Below are 18,138 nucleotides of genomic sequence, written 5' to 3'. Positions count from 1 at the left end.
GAGTTTGGGTGACCATCGTAATAATTTTGTAAGAAATAATGTAAATTGCCTAACATGTATTATTGTAAGTTTTACCTGACAAGGTGCATACATTTATGTATGTGTATATATACATATATATGTATATATATAATTTTTTAGTTTATAGATTATGTTTGCATTATTATAATCACTTCCATTTTCGTTAGAAGAGATGACACGTGTTTTGTGAAAGTCTTCAATAAAAACTGAGCAAGATGATTAATTGATCTGATACTTGTTACATTACCTAGCTCTTCTTTTATGTTAAGGATTGTCAAATCTACATTTTTATTGAATGTTTTCGATGAGAAGGTAAGGATATTTACTTGCCACGGCTAATCTACTTGGATTACAGATTGTGAGTGTAAATGAGACGGCGAGATGATAATTAACATAGCTACGGTGACAAAGTTGATGTCCATGAACGTTTAAGTAAATTCATTAGAACTTTCTTATTTGCTATACTTCCCTGATTTCCACGTTAAAAAATGAAACATCTTCTTTGGAATATTATCAAAACTTTTTTTTGGTTTGTTTATCTTAATATATAAGTAAAAATAGCTTTCCATCACCCATAACCTAACTCATTACATTGCCTTTTTAAAAATATGTCTGTTGACAGGGTAAAAAAAAAAAAAGAAGAGCGCAGAATGATGACATTTCATTCACATCCCAGCATTAATTGTTTCACTCTAAATTAATTATGCTCATTAAAAGATAACTGGGAGAAGAAATGTATTCATTAAACATTTTAAAATTAACTTTTCATGGTAAATATGCACTGTCTGTGAAAAGGCAAATAAAAATCATTTGTTAAGGCATCCTCTAACATACAAGAATCATTACACCTTTGAGTCACACTATGCTCCTCTGCAGGCAGAAGGAAATACAGGAATGCAGCTTAACAAGGCGTGATCAGACCTACAGCTTACTCGACGCGCGTGCCAAAATTCTACGGTCAAATAGCGCATAGTTTCACCAACGGAAATTAAAACATACTCTATATTTTATTAGAAATATTTTTCTGTACTGTTTAACATGCACGAATCATAATCATCATATCCTAAAATTCCTGTATCGTTAACTCAACGCAAAACACCTTTTTCAGACCTTTGTAGGCTTTTCCATAGACCTTTCCTGCACCCCCCAACAACAACAACAACGACAAGCGAGTAAGCGAAACGTTAACCATACGCCCCTCTCTAGGAATAAACAGTAAAGTAGTATATGCAACTGTAGTATGAGTAACTCTACTCTGAATTTCACTGTTGATTGTTATAAACTTCATTTTGACTCCTTGAAAGCATCACGATCAGTTACTGCTGCAGTGTTAGGGTGTCTTCAGTGATGGAAAAGCTAAAACCGACATTCTTTGTTAGTTTCATTTTGACTTTTGTCTGAAGAGGAATCGAATGCGACTCAAAAAGGATGTCTTGAAAACAGGGATTTATTTAACGGCCTTTATTTTTCTCGAGTGAATGATTAGCGCAGTGCAAGGGCGGTAAATGGAGTTGCATTGTAAGAAGTAAACATGCATACTATGGTTTATGAACTAACATTACAATACCCTTTTTTTTAAGCGAGTACTCACCAAGAGCATTGATCTTAAAGAATTCTGAATTTTTTTATCTTTTTGTGCCAATTTGAAAAATCTGCAGATTGTTAGAGGCTTTTTCTTTACGTACGTACGTACAGAGGTGAATATTCATACGTAAAGTGGGAAAAAAGAGTAGGAATGTGTATATATATGTATATATAATATATATATATATATATATATATTATATATATATATATATATATATATATATAATATATATGATATATATATATATATATAATATATAATATATATATATAGTTATATATATATATATATATATATATATATATATATATATATATATGTATGTATGTATATATAAATGTATGGTAAGTGACGGTCTCCTCGCCACAGGTAATAGAAGGCTAAAAAAAATGTTCTAAACATCATAGCAGATTTATTTATTTTTACACCCAAAATGGTGGTACAAAAATCAATAAAAAAAAAAGAAAGTTGTAAATTTTGGAGTACCATATAATGAGACGTCTTTTCTTATGACTATTAACTGATATCAAGTAATTACTCATCTGACATCATTTGAGCTTAAACGGTCAGAAAATGTCGTAGCATGGTTGAAGTTTATTGCTCGCCGTATTTGCCATTGATCGTTTTAACTAATCGCTGGTTGATACCGTTCTAATAGTGGAAGGTATATTCTACACATTTCGCAAATATCAAATGATGCTGAGCGATTTTCATCTTTTGAGCTAAACTAACTACCACTATTGTCGGTACATAAGACGTTATCAAAGGTTCAGTGGCATTATGGGTGTATTTGCACCATGTGATTAGATTCCCGTACGAATGACATTGGCAACACTGTAGTTGAAGATACCTTCTGTAAGAAAAATAAATGAATCAATCAATGAAAGATGTGGCGAGTAGACCTCATACATATTGACGTACGTATAAATACATACTGGATATGTATACTTCTGCAAATATACCATTTTCCTTCCTCGTTGAATACAGGACGTAGCTGGGGATAGGTTTAATAGAAGGTCGGATATAAAATGTGGAATTAATACTCTTTCCGTTGAATACAGGACGTAGCTGATGGTAGGTTTAATAAAAGGTCAGACATAAAATTCTGGAATTAATTAATATTCCTCTCGCTCTCCCCCTCGCAGGAACTCGTGGCTTCCACCCCTAACCAACGCAACTGGCGAGGAATCCTCATCGCTCTCCTGGTCATAGGATGCGTGTGCGGCCTAATCCTGTTTTCTGTGGTCCTCCTAACGCCTCCTGATTCCGGACCCAGAGTAAAAGGATCCCGATTCACCCTAGCGGACGTCCTCTCGGGCCAGTTTAATCCCCCAGGATTCAACGGCAAATGGATATCAAGTAAGTGCTGATAAGCGAGTCGGTCCGTCCATTAGGAGCGCTTGCTGCTCCCAGTATGGTGGAGGAAGCTTGTGTGTGTTTTAGAAGGAAAGTTTTTATACAGGTCATTGCTGTCTTTTGCATGCTCTTGAAAGGGAAATGTGTCTTCTAAAGTCTAAAGGTACACGCAGCAACTGTGAACGACCCGCACAAGAATCACTTAGAGGAAACAGACGACAAAAGCGCTTATGGACATCCAACCCCATCTGGTATGCAGAGCGAGACATTTTTGCCGCTCGGGGCTATTCACATTTCCAAGGCTTTACGCGTAAATGGAACCGTCGTGGTATTATTATGCGTAATTAAACGTAATTACGAAGTCAAGAGTAGAACTGTATCAGTCGTTTCTGCATGCCTGCTCTGATACTTGGTCAGACTTTTGAGATGGGATGTCGTATAGATAAACAGAGAGCTGAACTTCGTAGTTGCACCACCGAGGTCCTCGAGAGGGAATCGCCGAAAAAAAAAAAGGTCAGCTCCAGGAAAGAAAAAGGTCCAGACTACGACGTTGATGACGACGTCCTTTTAATGACAAGGCTAACGCTTCTCCCTCCATTAAAGGGCGAGAGAGAAAACGCCCTTTTTCATTAATCAGCCGAACACACACGCACGCCTGCATGTCTGTAGATTAACGGACACACCTACGCCAACAATGAAATAGGGTGTCATGATATTCTTTCATTAGCCGAATACAAAGGCTTTCTGTCCTTTTTTTATGTTTATTTTTATTTTAATTTAATTTTTTTTTTTTTTTTTTTTTTCAAATATATCCGTGGGTTCCGTTTTGAAGTCGACGTTCGGCTATTGTTGTGGCGTACGACGGCATTCTTTTTCCTCCGGTCCATTGTTGACCGGTGTTGCAACAGAGACGCAACAACAGAAAACTTTCTCATTGTAGTAAGGCTTTCAGAAGGTCACTTCACGTCAGACGCTGACTCATAGATAAAAGCCTGACCCTAAAACTCGTGGGCAATTAGTTTATGTACGTATACGTTCAAGTCAAACGCCACTTATATGTGAACGAACGCCCTAGTATCAAAACGCATTGATATTTCAGCAAAGCCTGACCCTAAAACTCGGCTCGCTAATCGAGTCCGCCGTGGGCAATTAGTTAATGTACGTATACATTCAAGTCAAACGCCGCTTATATGTGAACGCCCTAGTATCAAAACGCATTGATACTTCAGCTCGAGTTGAAACAAAACACAAAAACCGATAACCACCCTGAATCTCTCTCTCACAACGGTGCCTCGTTCTTGATAAAGGTCTGCCTTACATAAATAGAGCTCTGATTGTGCGGTATTCAAAAGCGTGTAGCTGCCCATTAATACCTATAATAGATATTTTCTTGTAGCTGTTTTTGCAGTAACTATTAATGTTCAGTCAGCAGAAATACTGATGAGTGTATATATATGTGTGTGTGTTTGTGTGCGTGTGTGTAACTGGTTTACTAAGAACGGTGGCCTCATTCAGATTCCATAACATTACCAGCTTTTATACACTGGCATGAAGGGTTAATCTTTCTTGTCTAACCCTCTTTCACTCAATTCCTGACATCATTATTCCATATCGCCCTGTTGTTATTCCATCTTCATAGCCCCCTTAACCTACAACTCGCCAATGCGCCCCTACCTGCAACTTCTTTCATTCCTTTAACCGTACCTCCGTTCATAAGTCTTCATGCCGTCTTACTTTCCACTTTCTCCTAACACCTGTGTCATGGTGCTACTGAGAGGGTTTCCCTCATAGGTCCCAGCGCTTGGCCTTTTGGCCTGAATTCTATAATATTTTACTAACTTTCAACAGGAAAGGATGGTGTTTTGTGTAGGGTGTTCGACACCCTGCTGGTGATCTTAGTATGTAGAAGTATAAAGTGACTAGTGCTGTATACAGTTTTCCTGCAGTTTCAAGTTTTTATTTGTGAAAAGTATTTAAAAAAATTAATATTCATTCATTCTTATTAATTGATTTTTTATCTTTATTTAATAAGTAAAGTCTCTTCTTTCGTTAACCTTTGACCTCGCCTTACTTCTTCCTAATGGACACCATATTCTTTGAAAGCATGAATTTCCAATGAGTGGTCCCTGTGGTGGGCTTTTTCCGATGTATAGGTTTCATCTTCTGAATAATAATAATAATAATAATAATAATAATAATAATAATAATAATAATAATAATAATAATAATAATAATAATAATAATTAACCCCGTTAACGTTTTAGAAACATTTATGTTCCCCAAATTCAGTAATAATAATAATAATGATAATAATAATAATAATAATAATAATAAATAATAATAATAATAATATACTTAGGAAGCAGACACTCTCTCAAGCATACTTTATTAAAAGTAAAGGCTACTTCAGCACCGTTACACTTGTAGAGATTCTTCTCTATTTTCCGAATAGCGGCTTTTTCCGTGCTACTTAGACAGGCTAGTAGAGTGCCTATAGAGGTCATGATCAAATACAGTGTCAAAATCTGTGTATATATTTGAATTTTACATATAAACTATGATATCACAGTCATCAAAATCATTCTCTCTCTCTCTCTCTCTCTCTCTTGAAGCGAGCTTTTGTCTGGAGTTGCCAGACATCCTCTAGGCTAGGAAGCTGAGGGTGGACTGCTTTTGGTGTGGTGTCCGTCCTCCTTATTTTTAAATATGTAACTGACCTGCCAGTTATATACATAGCTATATTCTCTGACGTCGTGACGTCACGACAGACTTTTCGAAACTCGCGGCAATCGCCGACCATCGGTCAGGTGATCGTTACCTGTACGCCCTCTAGATAGTTACCTGGAAACCCCATTTTTAAACATCTAACTTCCCTGGTAGTTACATATATATAGCTTAATCCCGCCGATTCGTCGCGCGCACGGCAGAAATTCAAAATTCGCGGCTATCGCCGATAGACGGTCAGGTGATCATACCTGTGCTCCCTCTAGTAGGTATCTGGAACCATTCCCATTTATCCTCAGAAATTCCCTGCCGTCGTTCGAGCAGCACGTTGGAAATTCGCTCTTCTTTGTTTGGGTTTGCTTTTACTACAAGTTGGTGAAGTACCCATTGCTTACTTTTTTGTTACTTAATGGCTTTCGCTGATATCAGATTATCCTTAATTTGTTTACACACGAATAAGTTTCAGTGGTCAGTTTCCGACTTCTACAATTTTTTCTTGTTTTTCTGAATTCAAGATGGCCGACTCTGTAGTTAAGGGTTTCGAGTCCCGGCTTCCATACAAACTCTTGATCCTCATACAATAGTTAACAAATGCAGGAAGCAGATATGTACACTTGTTAGCAGATAGGATGAGTGTGTAACGTTCTCTGAGAAATAATGAAAAGTATGTTTACTATAAGATGCAATTAGATTTTAATTAGAAGAACTAGATCGTATTGTGTTCTATTAGCTAGTTCTTATGATAGTCAAGCTTGTCTAACCTGTCTAATACTAATATTCCTGAGCCTAGCCCTAAGTTAAGAGTACCAGACCCACCTGAGGAGTCGTAGATAAGTTAGCCGACTATGAATGTTTTTGCGGCTAGTTCGGCTTGCGTGTTAATACAATCCATTTCTTCGGAAAGGGGACTGAATAGACAGTGCGTAGTTTGCATCGCAAAATTTGGTGACAGTGTTAGTGTAGTGAGGGTGCGCCCGTTCGTGTCTGTCACGCTCTAGTCCTAGACTCTTCCATGCTCCCCAACCCTGGGAGAAGGAATGTCGACCGGCGAAGGGAGGTGAGAGATGTTTAAAAGCGAGCGGGCGTCCCCTCGAGCGATCCTGCTGACGCATCCCAGGACGCTCTCCCTCGCCCACAGGAAAGGTGAGATGAGAAGTGTTCGGATACTTGCTCTCCTGCCAATATAAGAGGCAAGATGTCGCACAGGAGGCGGCCGTTCCCCTTTGGCAGGAGGTAAGGGAATATCGGACGAGGAGACTTTCGGTGCTTGCGTCTTCGTCTGATGACGCAAGACCTCGACGCGGTTGGCGTCAACCCCTAGAATCAAGAGACCCAAGTCCCCCGTAGCGTTACAGCAACCGTCGTGCAGTAATTGGAGGAGACGCATAACGCACAGCTCTTCGGAAGAAGAAGTTTGCTAAACATCGGTGCATGCTTCTCCCCCTCCCCCAGACTGGGAGGTGTCTCATGGAGCGTCTCCACCTTGTCGACAGAAGATCACTACTAGTGTCTCCGAAGCGGTAGATGGGCGGGCAGTGCCGCCTTCAGTTATTCCCAACAGCAAGAGGTATCGCAGCAGTTTTCTTGTCAAAGCCTTCAGCAGTCCATTACGTCTCGGTTTTATGCATGACACTTACCTTGGCAGGTATTATATAGCTTATCCTCTTGACGCACTGGCAGAATTTCAAAAACTCGCGGCAACCGCTAGTACACTGGTAGTTCAGGTGATGGGCCACCCCGCTCCCGTGGCGCTGGTACTTGGAACTATTCCCGTTTTTCCTCAGATTTTCTCTGCCAGCCGAACCGGCAACATCGTTGTTGGTTCTCTGTTAGAATTTCCTGCTCGTTATCTGACTTTTTGGATATTGGTATCGTATTCACGAAGTTAGAGTGGCAATCGCATTTTGTTGGACCTTGTTTAGTATGTCTGATTCAGGAAGTATGTTTAGAGTTTGTGTGAAAGAAGGGTGTAATGTGAGACTGCCGAAATCATCGGTAGATCCACATACTATTTGTAAGAAGTGTCGGGAGTTTGTATGTACGTGGGACAATGGTGCAATGAATGTCAGTGTCTGAATGAGAAAGAGTGGAAGGCTCTTATGAAGTATGTGGAGAGATTAGAGAAAGATCGGGTTAGAAGATCTGTATCTAGGAGTGAAAGATCGGGGATCTTCGAGTAAACCTTTGGATGATCTTTGCATGTGTCTTCTCCAGCTCATTCACATGTAGATGTAGCAACCTTCCCCCCAGGTTTCTCCTGCTCCAGTTGCTGTATCTGAGGATACTACTGATCCACAAATAGTGAAAGTGTTCGCTGCCCCTTGCGTCCATGGGAGACCAAATTAAACGATTAACAGACAAAGTGGAAGTGTTTGGTGACAGTGTTGTGGAGGGGGCGCCTGATCGTCTCTCTCGTGCTCCTAGACCTAGACCTCTGTCAAGCTCCCAGACCCAAGGGAGAAGGCATGTCGACAGTCGAAGGGAGGCGAGAGGGGTTGACTTGCGATCAGTCGTCCTTCAGGCAGTCCTGTTGGTACGTCCAGGCTGCTGCAGTACGCCATAGAAAAGGCGATACTGGGAAGTGCCGTTATTCTTCGGATAGTTCAGCCTCGGGAAGGAGTAGCGGTTCGCGAAGTATCGCGTCCTCATCTCAGAGGGTCATACTTTGCCGGTCCTCTTCACAGCGGGAAAGGGCTTTCGACCAAGAAGGGGTGGAGTAGACCCTGAGAATTTTTTCATCGGTATGGATGAACGAGATGATCCCTATCAAAAAGGAAAGAGGGTTTCACGTCCAGTTGGGAAGTTCGCTCGCCGCTTTCAGTGTTAGCCGGTTGGCGTCCTCGATCTCCTCATCCATCAGAAGTCCTCGTAAGGAATGGCGAAACGAAGGAGGGTGCTGCGGGACATGCAGCGAGATTGGCAAGTTGAGTTGTTTCAATCATGGAGGGAAAGCCCGAAACAACCTTCGGTTAGTACGAAGGACTCGTCCTCTTCCCCGAGGTTTAAGTCCTCCAAGAGGTACGCAGGACGTACAAACCGCGATCCCAGGAACGTCAGTGCGTCCCTTAAGAATGGACCGAAGGTACAGGTGGACGCAGGTACCGCCACGAGAAGAAGTGATGAGGAGCGCATGGTGAGAGGAACGCATACGTTCAGGAGGAACAGCAGGAACGCAGGCGGCAGCGAAGTCAAAACATTGTCACTCGACAATAAAGGAAGAGAGGGAGTTTTTATAGCGGGAAGTCAGTGGCCGGCAATGGCGCTTTCTAAACAGGGAGCTGCATAAGGACCTCTGAATTGGAGAGGTACAGCAGGATCTTGGTTCTTTTCAAGATATTTCTTCGCAGGACGGAAGAATTTGCGGAGGAAGTGCGGAAGATGGATCAAGACGGAAGCACCTTTCTTCGGTACTAACAAGAAGGCTTTAACAGAGTGCTTCTTTCCTTTGTTTGAAAGGAGATTTTTTTCAACCTTCCACTTCACCGCCCCATCGACCTTTGTCGCAATTTTTCGAAGACGAAGAACAGCCAAGAAATCGTCGTTTTTGAAAATGACTTTTGGTCCATTTCGGTCCAAGAAAGCCCTTCCCAATTCCAACCGGCTAAATGAGGTTTGAAGGAAAGAAAAAAGAGTCGGGAAGACGTTCTTTTGTTTTTTAATTTCCTTTACCCCCGGGCCCATAGTTGGCTTCGAAGTCGGGTGTTTGGTATGCTACGGGGAGGGGGGAAAAGTCTTGGCCTGGGAGTTGCTTGCCTCCGCCCAGGGAGACTTTTCCAACATGAGTGGATAGCTCCCGTAGAACATGCTTTTTGCATTCAGCCAAAGTGTGGTTGGACTTCTTCTGGAGTTCGACCCATTTACTTTCACTCAAAGGTATCGTTTGAGGACCTTTGAGGTTTTTAATTTTCTTGACTGGTCGTTTGGGGGGGTCCCCTGGCTCGGACTTCGGAGATTGGCAAGAGTCCTTCATTAATTCCGAGTTGTTGTCGAAAAGAAGTTTATGTCCCCTGTATTTGGCATTAAAGCCTTGAGAGATGGAGCTAATGAATTGGCTTCAATTGTTTTTTACAGCAGGCGTTCTTGAAGAAAAGACATACAATAGGATTCTTATTTGCTCGTTTCGCTGCTTAAAGGTAGTGTCGAACTCTGCCGCAAAAGTCGGAGTTGATGTTCTCAATCCTACTGTCAAGGACAAGCTCTTTCCCTCAAGAGATCATTAAGGACATCATCTCTCTCCCTCATCTCAGAAACGGCGACTCAAGAATCTTCTTACGTCATCTTGTAATGAAGTATTTACCTTCTTAAAGGTCAATGGAGTAAGACTACGTAAGGCATACGAAGAACCAGCACAGCACCCTTTCGGGGTAGGAACTTTCCGCTCGACCAGCATTTAGAGGGAAAACGAGTTCCAACCAAAAGAAAAAGGGGGCCACCAAACTTCAACCAAACAATGAGTCAGAAGTCCTCCAGACTTGTTGGTGGTGGGCCAGAACTTTTAGGACGTTCTGGGAAGTCTGGTCAAAGCAAAGGAGCGGATCCTTGGGTCCGTAAAGGTAGCGAAGGAAGGGTAACAAGAATTCCCTTTCTCAAGAAACCAACCTCCTCGCGTACAGCTCCGAGAGCCCTAGGTTGGGCTCATTAACATTCGATGTTTAGAGAAAGAGAGGCTCTTTTGGCATCAGGTTCGTCACCATGATAGAAAAGGGGGCAATAGAACCGGTTCATGGATCAACGAATCCCCTGGGGTTTTACAACGCCGTCTTGGGGTTTCTAGTTACCGAAATCATCAGGTAGGTTGGAGGAGGCCGGTACTGGGAACGTAAGCCAGCGTAAACTTGTTTCGTGAGAAAAAGACCAAGTTTACAGATGGAGAACGAACGATTCAGTACCTGGCAGCGGTACGACCAGGGTGGGACTGGATGGTGACAACACTGGAACCTTCAGGATGCGTATTTCCATATTTCCAATTTCATCCAAAGGTCCAGGAAAATAAATTTTGAGATTCGTGATCCAGGGAATGATTTATCAATTCACAAAAGCCCTGTGTTTTCGGGCTGTGCCAAGGCGCCTCCAAATTTTTACAAGAATGATGTCCCGAATGTGGCGAACGTGGCTTCATCTGGCCAGGGAGTCAGAAGTCTCTCTCTACCTCGACGATTGGCCTCATAAGAAGCACAATCAAAAACAGCAATGATCCTGTGGAGGACACGGACGTAACCATTGGAATTAAACTCAGGTTCAACTGGGTCCTGATGGTGAACCTGGAAAAGTCAACGATTTGATCCCCTCTCAGAACTAGTTTATTTGGGGATTCTGATATCCGCAGTGACTTTTCCAGGGGCTTTTCCCGTCACCCGAAAGGCATACCATGTGGTATACGGAAAGTGCAAGAATTCCATATTTAAAGCACCAATGCTCAGCGAGAGAGTGGATGGAGACCTGCTGGGTACCACTCTCTTCGTTAGAGCGGTTCATTTCCTACGAGGAGACTTCACATTGAGGCCCCTTACAGTTCTTTCTGAACGAAGTCCTGGGCCAAGGAAGATCGCAAACCAACCAGATTCCTTCCGGTTTCCAATTTCCCTCGAAGATAAAGGATGAAATTCTAAAGTGGTGGCTAGTTCCGGAGAGTGGTTGTCAGAGGGTACGTTCACCCGCCAGCAGAGGAACCCAGAACCTGGATAATTATTTTTCCGACGCGTTCAAGAACGCAGGGCTGGGGTAGCGACGCTGGGCCCCTCGGGAGGGCAGTTCCAGGCCTTTGTTTGGAGCGAAAGAAGAAAAGGCCTTGCACCATAAACAGGAAGGAACTGATGGCGATCTTCTTTGGTCTATGAAAGCTGTTCAGACCGTGGATCAGCGGCAAAGTGGTGGTGCAGATCAACGCGGACAATAACCACAGCTCTGGCATATATTAACCGGAAACAAGAATGGTATAACCCGCCACTCGTTTGTGGGCGGGCCCTTTGCAACCTCACCCTGGCCGAATGGAGATTCCTTCTTTGGTCGCAGAGAGAAACGTCACCCTGCTCAACCAGGTTCAGTTCAGGGAGAGAAGAACGTCCAGGGCTGATCTGGTTGAGCATGGGGACGGACAAGTGCTTTCCACTGGAGTGGTATTTGCATCTTCAAGTATGCCAAGACTGTTGGAAGCTCTGGGGCACTTCCAGTAGTTTGGATCCTTTTCGCTACCCGGGGGGGGGGCAGCGACGAAGGAGGTTACCGGGACTATTGTTTCTCCTAAGTCCCCGGACCCCTCTTGCAGTCGCAGTCGATGCCATTCCTACTAGAATTTGGAACTGGTACTAGAAATGCGTATCGCTTTTCCCCCGTTCAAAGATTTGGGAAAAGGTAATGAAAAAACTTCAGGGAAAGTTCGAGGGAACAAACAAGGCTGACGCCCTGAATAGCCCCATACCTTGGCCGGTTCCCAAACGTGGTTCACAGAAGGTACTGGAATGGACAGTAGATTCTTACTCCATGAGAAAGTTCTACCCACCCCTCGGAGAGTAGAATCTTCTCAAACAACCCCCGTCCACATTCGGACGGTTCCACAAGAACAACCCCTCGCGCTGGGTCTGACTGCGTTTGGCAGACTATCGAAGACTTTGTCAGAAGCGAGGGGGGTTTTCCTAGAGAAGCAGCGAAGGCAGTTGCAAGAGCACGAAGGCCGAATCGACTATCACCAAAGGTTTACCTGGCAGTCCGAAGCGTGGGAGAACTTTCCGTAAATTGGTGTAAGAATCGGAAGATTTCTTTCATCCAGTACCTCTGGTGACACAGATTGCATGATTTCCCTGCTATACCTGAAGAAAGAACTAGGTTTGGCTAATCCAGACGATTAGAGGGCTTAGAAGTGTATGTTTTGTCTGCAGTGTTTAGACACAAGGGTTTAATTTAACCTGTCCAATGACCGCAGATCTATAGAGATCATCCTCAGATCGTTTGATACGAAAGAAGATCGACGGTGCAAGAAACCCCTTCTTGGAATTTGGATATCGTTTCTCTAAAATTCTTGGGAGACGGATAAAGTTCGAACCTATGGGCAGTGCGCCTTTTGCGAGAGCTAACGAAGAAAACTAATCTTCTTAGTAGCCCCTTCAGCTACAGCTAAAAGGAGTTAGCGAGCTGGCCAACTATTGACAAAGCAAATAGGATGGAAGTCACAACAACAAGCAGTTTGTTTCTTTTGCAACAGGAGTTTCTTAGCAAAGAATGAGGAAAATCCTTCGCATCCATTGGCCGAAGATCATTTGAGATTGAAGGACTGGCTTGATCCTAGGTAGGTGCAAGAACAAGAAAAGGGTTTTCTTTTTCTTTGCCCAGTAAGAGCCTTACGGTTTTTACGTAGAAAGAAACAAGAAGCATGATTGGGGGAACTTCATGTTCTTCCTGTGGTTGCTTCTGTTTATTAAAGATCCTACCTAGACTTATGTCTACAAAAACGCAAATGGCTTTCTTTGTAAGAGAAGTCATTAAAGATGCTCCATTTGTTCTTTGTCAGGATGGAATTGCTTCGGTATCAAATTAAGGTTAAAGCTCCATGAGGTGAAGAGCAGTAGCTACGTCCTTAAGCATTCAGGAAAAATTTAGCCCTCAAGGACCTTATTAGAATTCAACGTATTTTGGAGACAAACTCTGTGTTTTAGCCTCTCATTACCTTAGAGACGTGAGACAACTTTTGATAATTGTCAAACGTTAGGCCCGTCATGTATCCCTCAGGTACAGTTTAAACATTAACCTGGGGCAAAGGAAGTTTCCACCCCATAAGCCTAAGAACATGTCTAGGTTTTTATTTTAATTAGGTTTTAATTAGTATTTTTAATTTTTTTTTATTGGTTTTCCTGAGAAGGTTTAAACCAGCTCAGATCCTGTTGTTAGTGTTTATTATTAGTTTTGTTTGTGGTTCAGGTGACTAAGCTTTTCCTAGCAGTGAATGCCCGTGGGTTAAATGAGGGCCTAGGTTCTCTGTCAACAAATTGGTCAACGTCCAGTGTTTCGAGGCCCTTTATTGTTAGCTTTTCTCAACAAACAGGTCCACGTCCTAGTTGAGAGCTACTAAAGGTATTAGCAGGCTGAAAGAGGCAGGACCGTACGAATGTCAGCTTACCTTAGCAGGTAAGGAACATAAATACATAGTTTTCTAAAATTTAGTTATTTTTTGAATTAGTGACGATGTTTGGCTGTCTATGGACCCACCTCCAACTGTGGGTCAATCAGACTAGATATATACCTGCCAGGTAATTGGTCATGCAATAAAAATGGTATTGTTATGAGACAACTAAACGTTTTTATGCAGACTTACCTTGGCATGGTAATATATTAATTTACCAATTCCCACCCTCCCTCCCCTCCGGATGAACAGGGTTCACAAGAAAATCTGAGGAAAAAACGGGAATAGTTCCCAAGTAACCGAGCGCCACAGGGACAGCGGGTGGCCCATCACCTAACTACCAGTGTACTAGCGGTTGCCGGCGGTTTTGAAAATTCCTGGGCCAAGTGCGTCAAGAGGATAAGCTATAGATATAACCTGCCAAGGTAAGGTAATTTGCATACAAACTTTATTGTATCATAAGCAATACCATTTTTGATGTCTACAAGTCGCATGGAACGAGCAGTTTGAAGCGCCGACCTGATAAAACACAAGAAATGAAAACCGCCAGTTAGCACAGCGTGACGCTTAACCAGAACTGCAAGACGAAGACTCGCTTGGCAGGTTGCAGCGCTCTTATTACACCTCACCCAGCAACCTACACCCGTTGACGAAGGCAGAACGCAAGCATGGACGCACGCAACCAGGCTTGCCCTCGCAAGCTTCACCGGGAAACGTGTGGACGGGAAATGAACAAGGATCGGGAAGACTCCCTCCCTCCCAGCAAGCATCGGACGCACGCATGGAAACGCACGCACATGCTCCCTTCGCCAGCAGGTTGGACGCCATGCATGAAACGCACGGCAAGTAGGAAACGATGCGCGTGATTCCCCCACCCCCGACCGTCGTGTTCGACATCGGGAAATCGTCCAATACTTTTGGATGAGATATTCAAGGAGGAGGAGTAACGCAAGAAACTCTTCATGCTGGCGGATCTAAAAAGATTACTTGCGGTATTGGTCGGAACTTATATCCCGAATGTTATTTTCAAGCAGGCTGTTACCTCGGAGCCCGCCCCTCACAGTTTTATGAAAGGTAGACCCAGAAATCTTCCTCCTTCAAGAATGAGGGTCTCCTCTTGCCTTAGCCCAAATGAAAGGCAACGCAGGATTATATCTAAATAAATCCCCGATAATGGTTTTCACATGAGAATCGGGAACCTCGAGAAATTGCTCGAATTCCTGGAATTTCTAGCGTTTTGTAAAGAAGAACTGCTACTGAAGTAAGGATAGACCTCTCAGTTAGAACGACCAACCCTGGGAATAACAATGAAAACGCAACGCGAATTAATATCCGTTTGACTTGAACTTTCGTCTTCGGGTTTTCTGTTTTCAACTATTGAAGTTTTCCTTAGGGGAAAACTTCTCCTTCCACTCTCTTGAATACGAGAAAAGGTAAGGGTGTAGATTTCCAATCCTTATTCTCATTCCTCTAAGGGAAAAGAATTTAGGATTGGAAACTTCGTTGTCACGGAAACCTACAAATACACGAACTGATATTTTACACCCTCGACACAATGATTTCTGTTAAGCAGTTTGAATTAGTCCCGGGGTTAGTCACATACCCGTAGTTTAATTCTACGGTTTTGTGGACCGAGACCGGCTAAGTATCCTAATGGAAAAAAAAAAAAAAAACAACTGCCAATTCGGGTACTGTCCTTGCATCTTCCCAGGAGTTACCAGTTTTTCGATTTTTCAGATACGTTTGATGGTATGGTCACGAGCACCAACCCGAACCTCAGTTTTTTTTTTTGTTTTTACCCGGGGGAAATCCGTTTTCGTTTACAAATATAATTGCTCGAAGCATAATAAGATCCTTTTTTTTTTTTTTAAAAACGCTCGATTATTCTAGCCGAACGCAATGTTCCTTCGAAGATGGATTTACCTTGCAACCTCAGGATAAGCGGAGTTGATCAAAGCAAGAACTACTTGTAGGGTAGGGGGGACTTCAGCAAGAAAACAACCTATTTCCTAGCTGGCTCTCCGAGATGCATTGGTCCGGATTATGTGTGTCTCCCATACAAGGATTGACTAACGAACCTTTTCTCTGTCCAAGAATATCGGACTTACGTCTCTGTATTAACCGGGGATTCTCGCATACATGAATGACATCGTGCATCCCCGTTGAATATTGGCCGAGAATTGGGCCAATCAGAGATATATTATTCTGGAATCTTTCAATCTTATGTTTACCGCAACGGTAACCAGAAGTCTTTTACTAGTCTCACAGGCTGCACTCGCATTGCGATAATGCGGAATTATTTCTTCAGACATCTGAGTTTTGTCAGTCAACAAAATATCTCTTATTCGGAGAGGTGCAATTGTTTTTTATTGTTCACATCCCGGAATTGACAGATATATTACGGCAAGACATCGCCTGCCTCCCTCCCCGACCTGCCGGCCAGCTCTACTTCCCAAGATAATCAGCCCATGAGAAGTAAGTAACTTCCCTGTTTTTTCAGTTACTGGAAACCGCCCCGCTTTCATTTACAACTAACAATCCCTCCACCTTACAGCAATGAAGAAATAGCTGTTAGCGTTTTTCCAGTCCTTTATAAGCACACGGTTCAGAACCTTGAGAATCCTTCTCTCGTTTCAGGCTGTGAAGACGTAGTCTTTGCATTCACCCTTCCCACCTTCGTCTTCATTTGAACATAATGTTTGTTTTCGTTTTTTAGCTGAGGATTCAACTACTATGAGAATGTCTTGGCCATTAAGAACTCGGTTCCTCCAGAGGGCAATTGACTTTTACGCTTATGGTCACATGCCGAAGAAGAATCACGTGACTTGCTCGGATGCTTGGACAACTTGCCCCTCATTACCGAACCGCTGTCAGTAAGGCAGTTGTCAGAGCGCCCGATTCAGTTTACGGGTTTACGTTGTGGACGCAATAGGTTGGTTTTCCGAACAATTCAGTTTGAGTTGGTGGCTACGACACCCAACAAGCTACAAGGAAGGTTTTCGAACTGCAAACAGAAGAACCCCGGACCTAGTGTTGCATTCAGACGCATCGGACTGGGGTGGGGTGGGGCAACACTAGGGTAATGACGGATCTTCTAGTCTCCTTGGCAAGATCAAAGTAGTTTCAGGTTCCAACGCAGACAACACCACGGCGTTGGCCTACATAAAGAAGCGCAGGGAGGCACTCGTTCGGACCTCCATTTTACGAGGCAGCAAAGGATCTCTTATTGTGGGCGAGAAAGAGAGGACAAATTACTCTTCTAACTCCGATTATAGAAGGGAGAGAAGTAACGTCAGGTGGATCTTCCTCAGCAGAGAAAGACAGGTTCTCACGACGGAGTAACACCCTGCATCATCACGAGGTATGCAGCAGACTGTGCAATCGTGGGGAGACCGTCTATAGACCTCTTTGCGACGCAGAGAACAAAGAGGTTACCTGTTTACTGCTCTCCAGTCCCAGACCAGGAAGCAGTGGCAGTAGACGCCTTCCTCATGGATTGGGAAGGAAGACACGTACGCCTCCCCCCCATTTAAGATCCTAGACTGAGTCATGAAGAAGTTCAGGGAATCGAACAACGTCCGCATGACCCTCATAGCTCCGTTTTGGCCCATGAGACCGTGGATCACAGATGTGATGGAGTGGCTAGTAGACACCCCCAGATCGTTACCGTGTCGGAACAATCTACTCAGACAGCCACATATAGAGAGACAACATCAAAATCGCCTCTCTCTCAATCTAACTGCCTTTCGACTATTGAAAAACTGGCAGAGCGAAGGGCTTTTCGAGGGAAGCTGTAAGAGCAATCGCGAGAGCGAGGAGGACGTCCACAATCAAGGTGTACCAGTCAAAGTGGGACGTGTTCAGGAAATGGTGCAGAATTAACAACATTTCCTCTTTCAGTACCTCTAACTCAAATAGCAGATTTTCTGTTACACTTAAGAACCCAAGAGAAACTAAGCAGTATCACTATCAAGGGATAACGCAGCATGCTAGCCTCCGTCTTCCGTCACAGAGATTTTGACATGTCGGGAGACAAGGATCTCTCGGACCTCATAAGGTCCTTTGAGACAGTTAAGAGTAAGGATAACCCAACCCCCTCTTGGAATTTGGATGTTGTTCTGACTTTTCTAACCTCGAGCAGGTTCGAACCCCTCGACAAGGCTTCATGGAAGGATCTCACCAAGAAGACCCTATTCCTGGTTGCGTTGACAACGGCCAAGAGGATAGAAGAGTTGCAAGAATGTAGGCTTCAATGGGGAGAATGCAGTCTGCTCGCTGCAACTAGGTTTTCTCGCCAAGAATGAGAATCCTTCTCACCCATGGCCTAGATCCTTAA

The 18,138-nt window shown here is 43.3% G+C and overlaps 1 protein-coding gene across 9 annotated transcripts in view; it reads left to right on the top strand.

Moving 5' to 3' along the window:
* LOC135208527 (inactive dipeptidyl peptidase 10-like) overlaps positions 1 to 18,138 on the top strand; it is a 710,904-nt gene that overhangs the window by 634,146 nt on the left and 58,620 nt on the right. For all 9 annotated transcript variants that reach the window (XM_064240818.1, XM_064240819.1, XM_064240820.1 and 6 more), the window contains one exon: positions 2,755 to 2,968. In XM_064240818.1, coding sequence (XP_064096888.1) covers positions 2,755 to 2,968 — 214 coding nt within the window. The remainder of the gene's footprint in view (positions 1 to 2,754; positions 2,969 to 18,138) is intronic.

The sequence above is a fragment of the Macrobrachium nipponense genome, chromosome 35 (assembly GCF_015104395.2).
Source record: "Macrobrachium nipponense isolate FS-2020 chromosome 35, ASM1510439v2, whole genome shotgun sequence".
Lineage (NCBI taxonomy): Eukaryota > Metazoa > Arthropoda > Malacostraca > Decapoda > Palaemonidae > Macrobrachium > Macrobrachium nipponense.
This window is presented reverse-complemented; position numbering and strand designations above follow the sequence as displayed.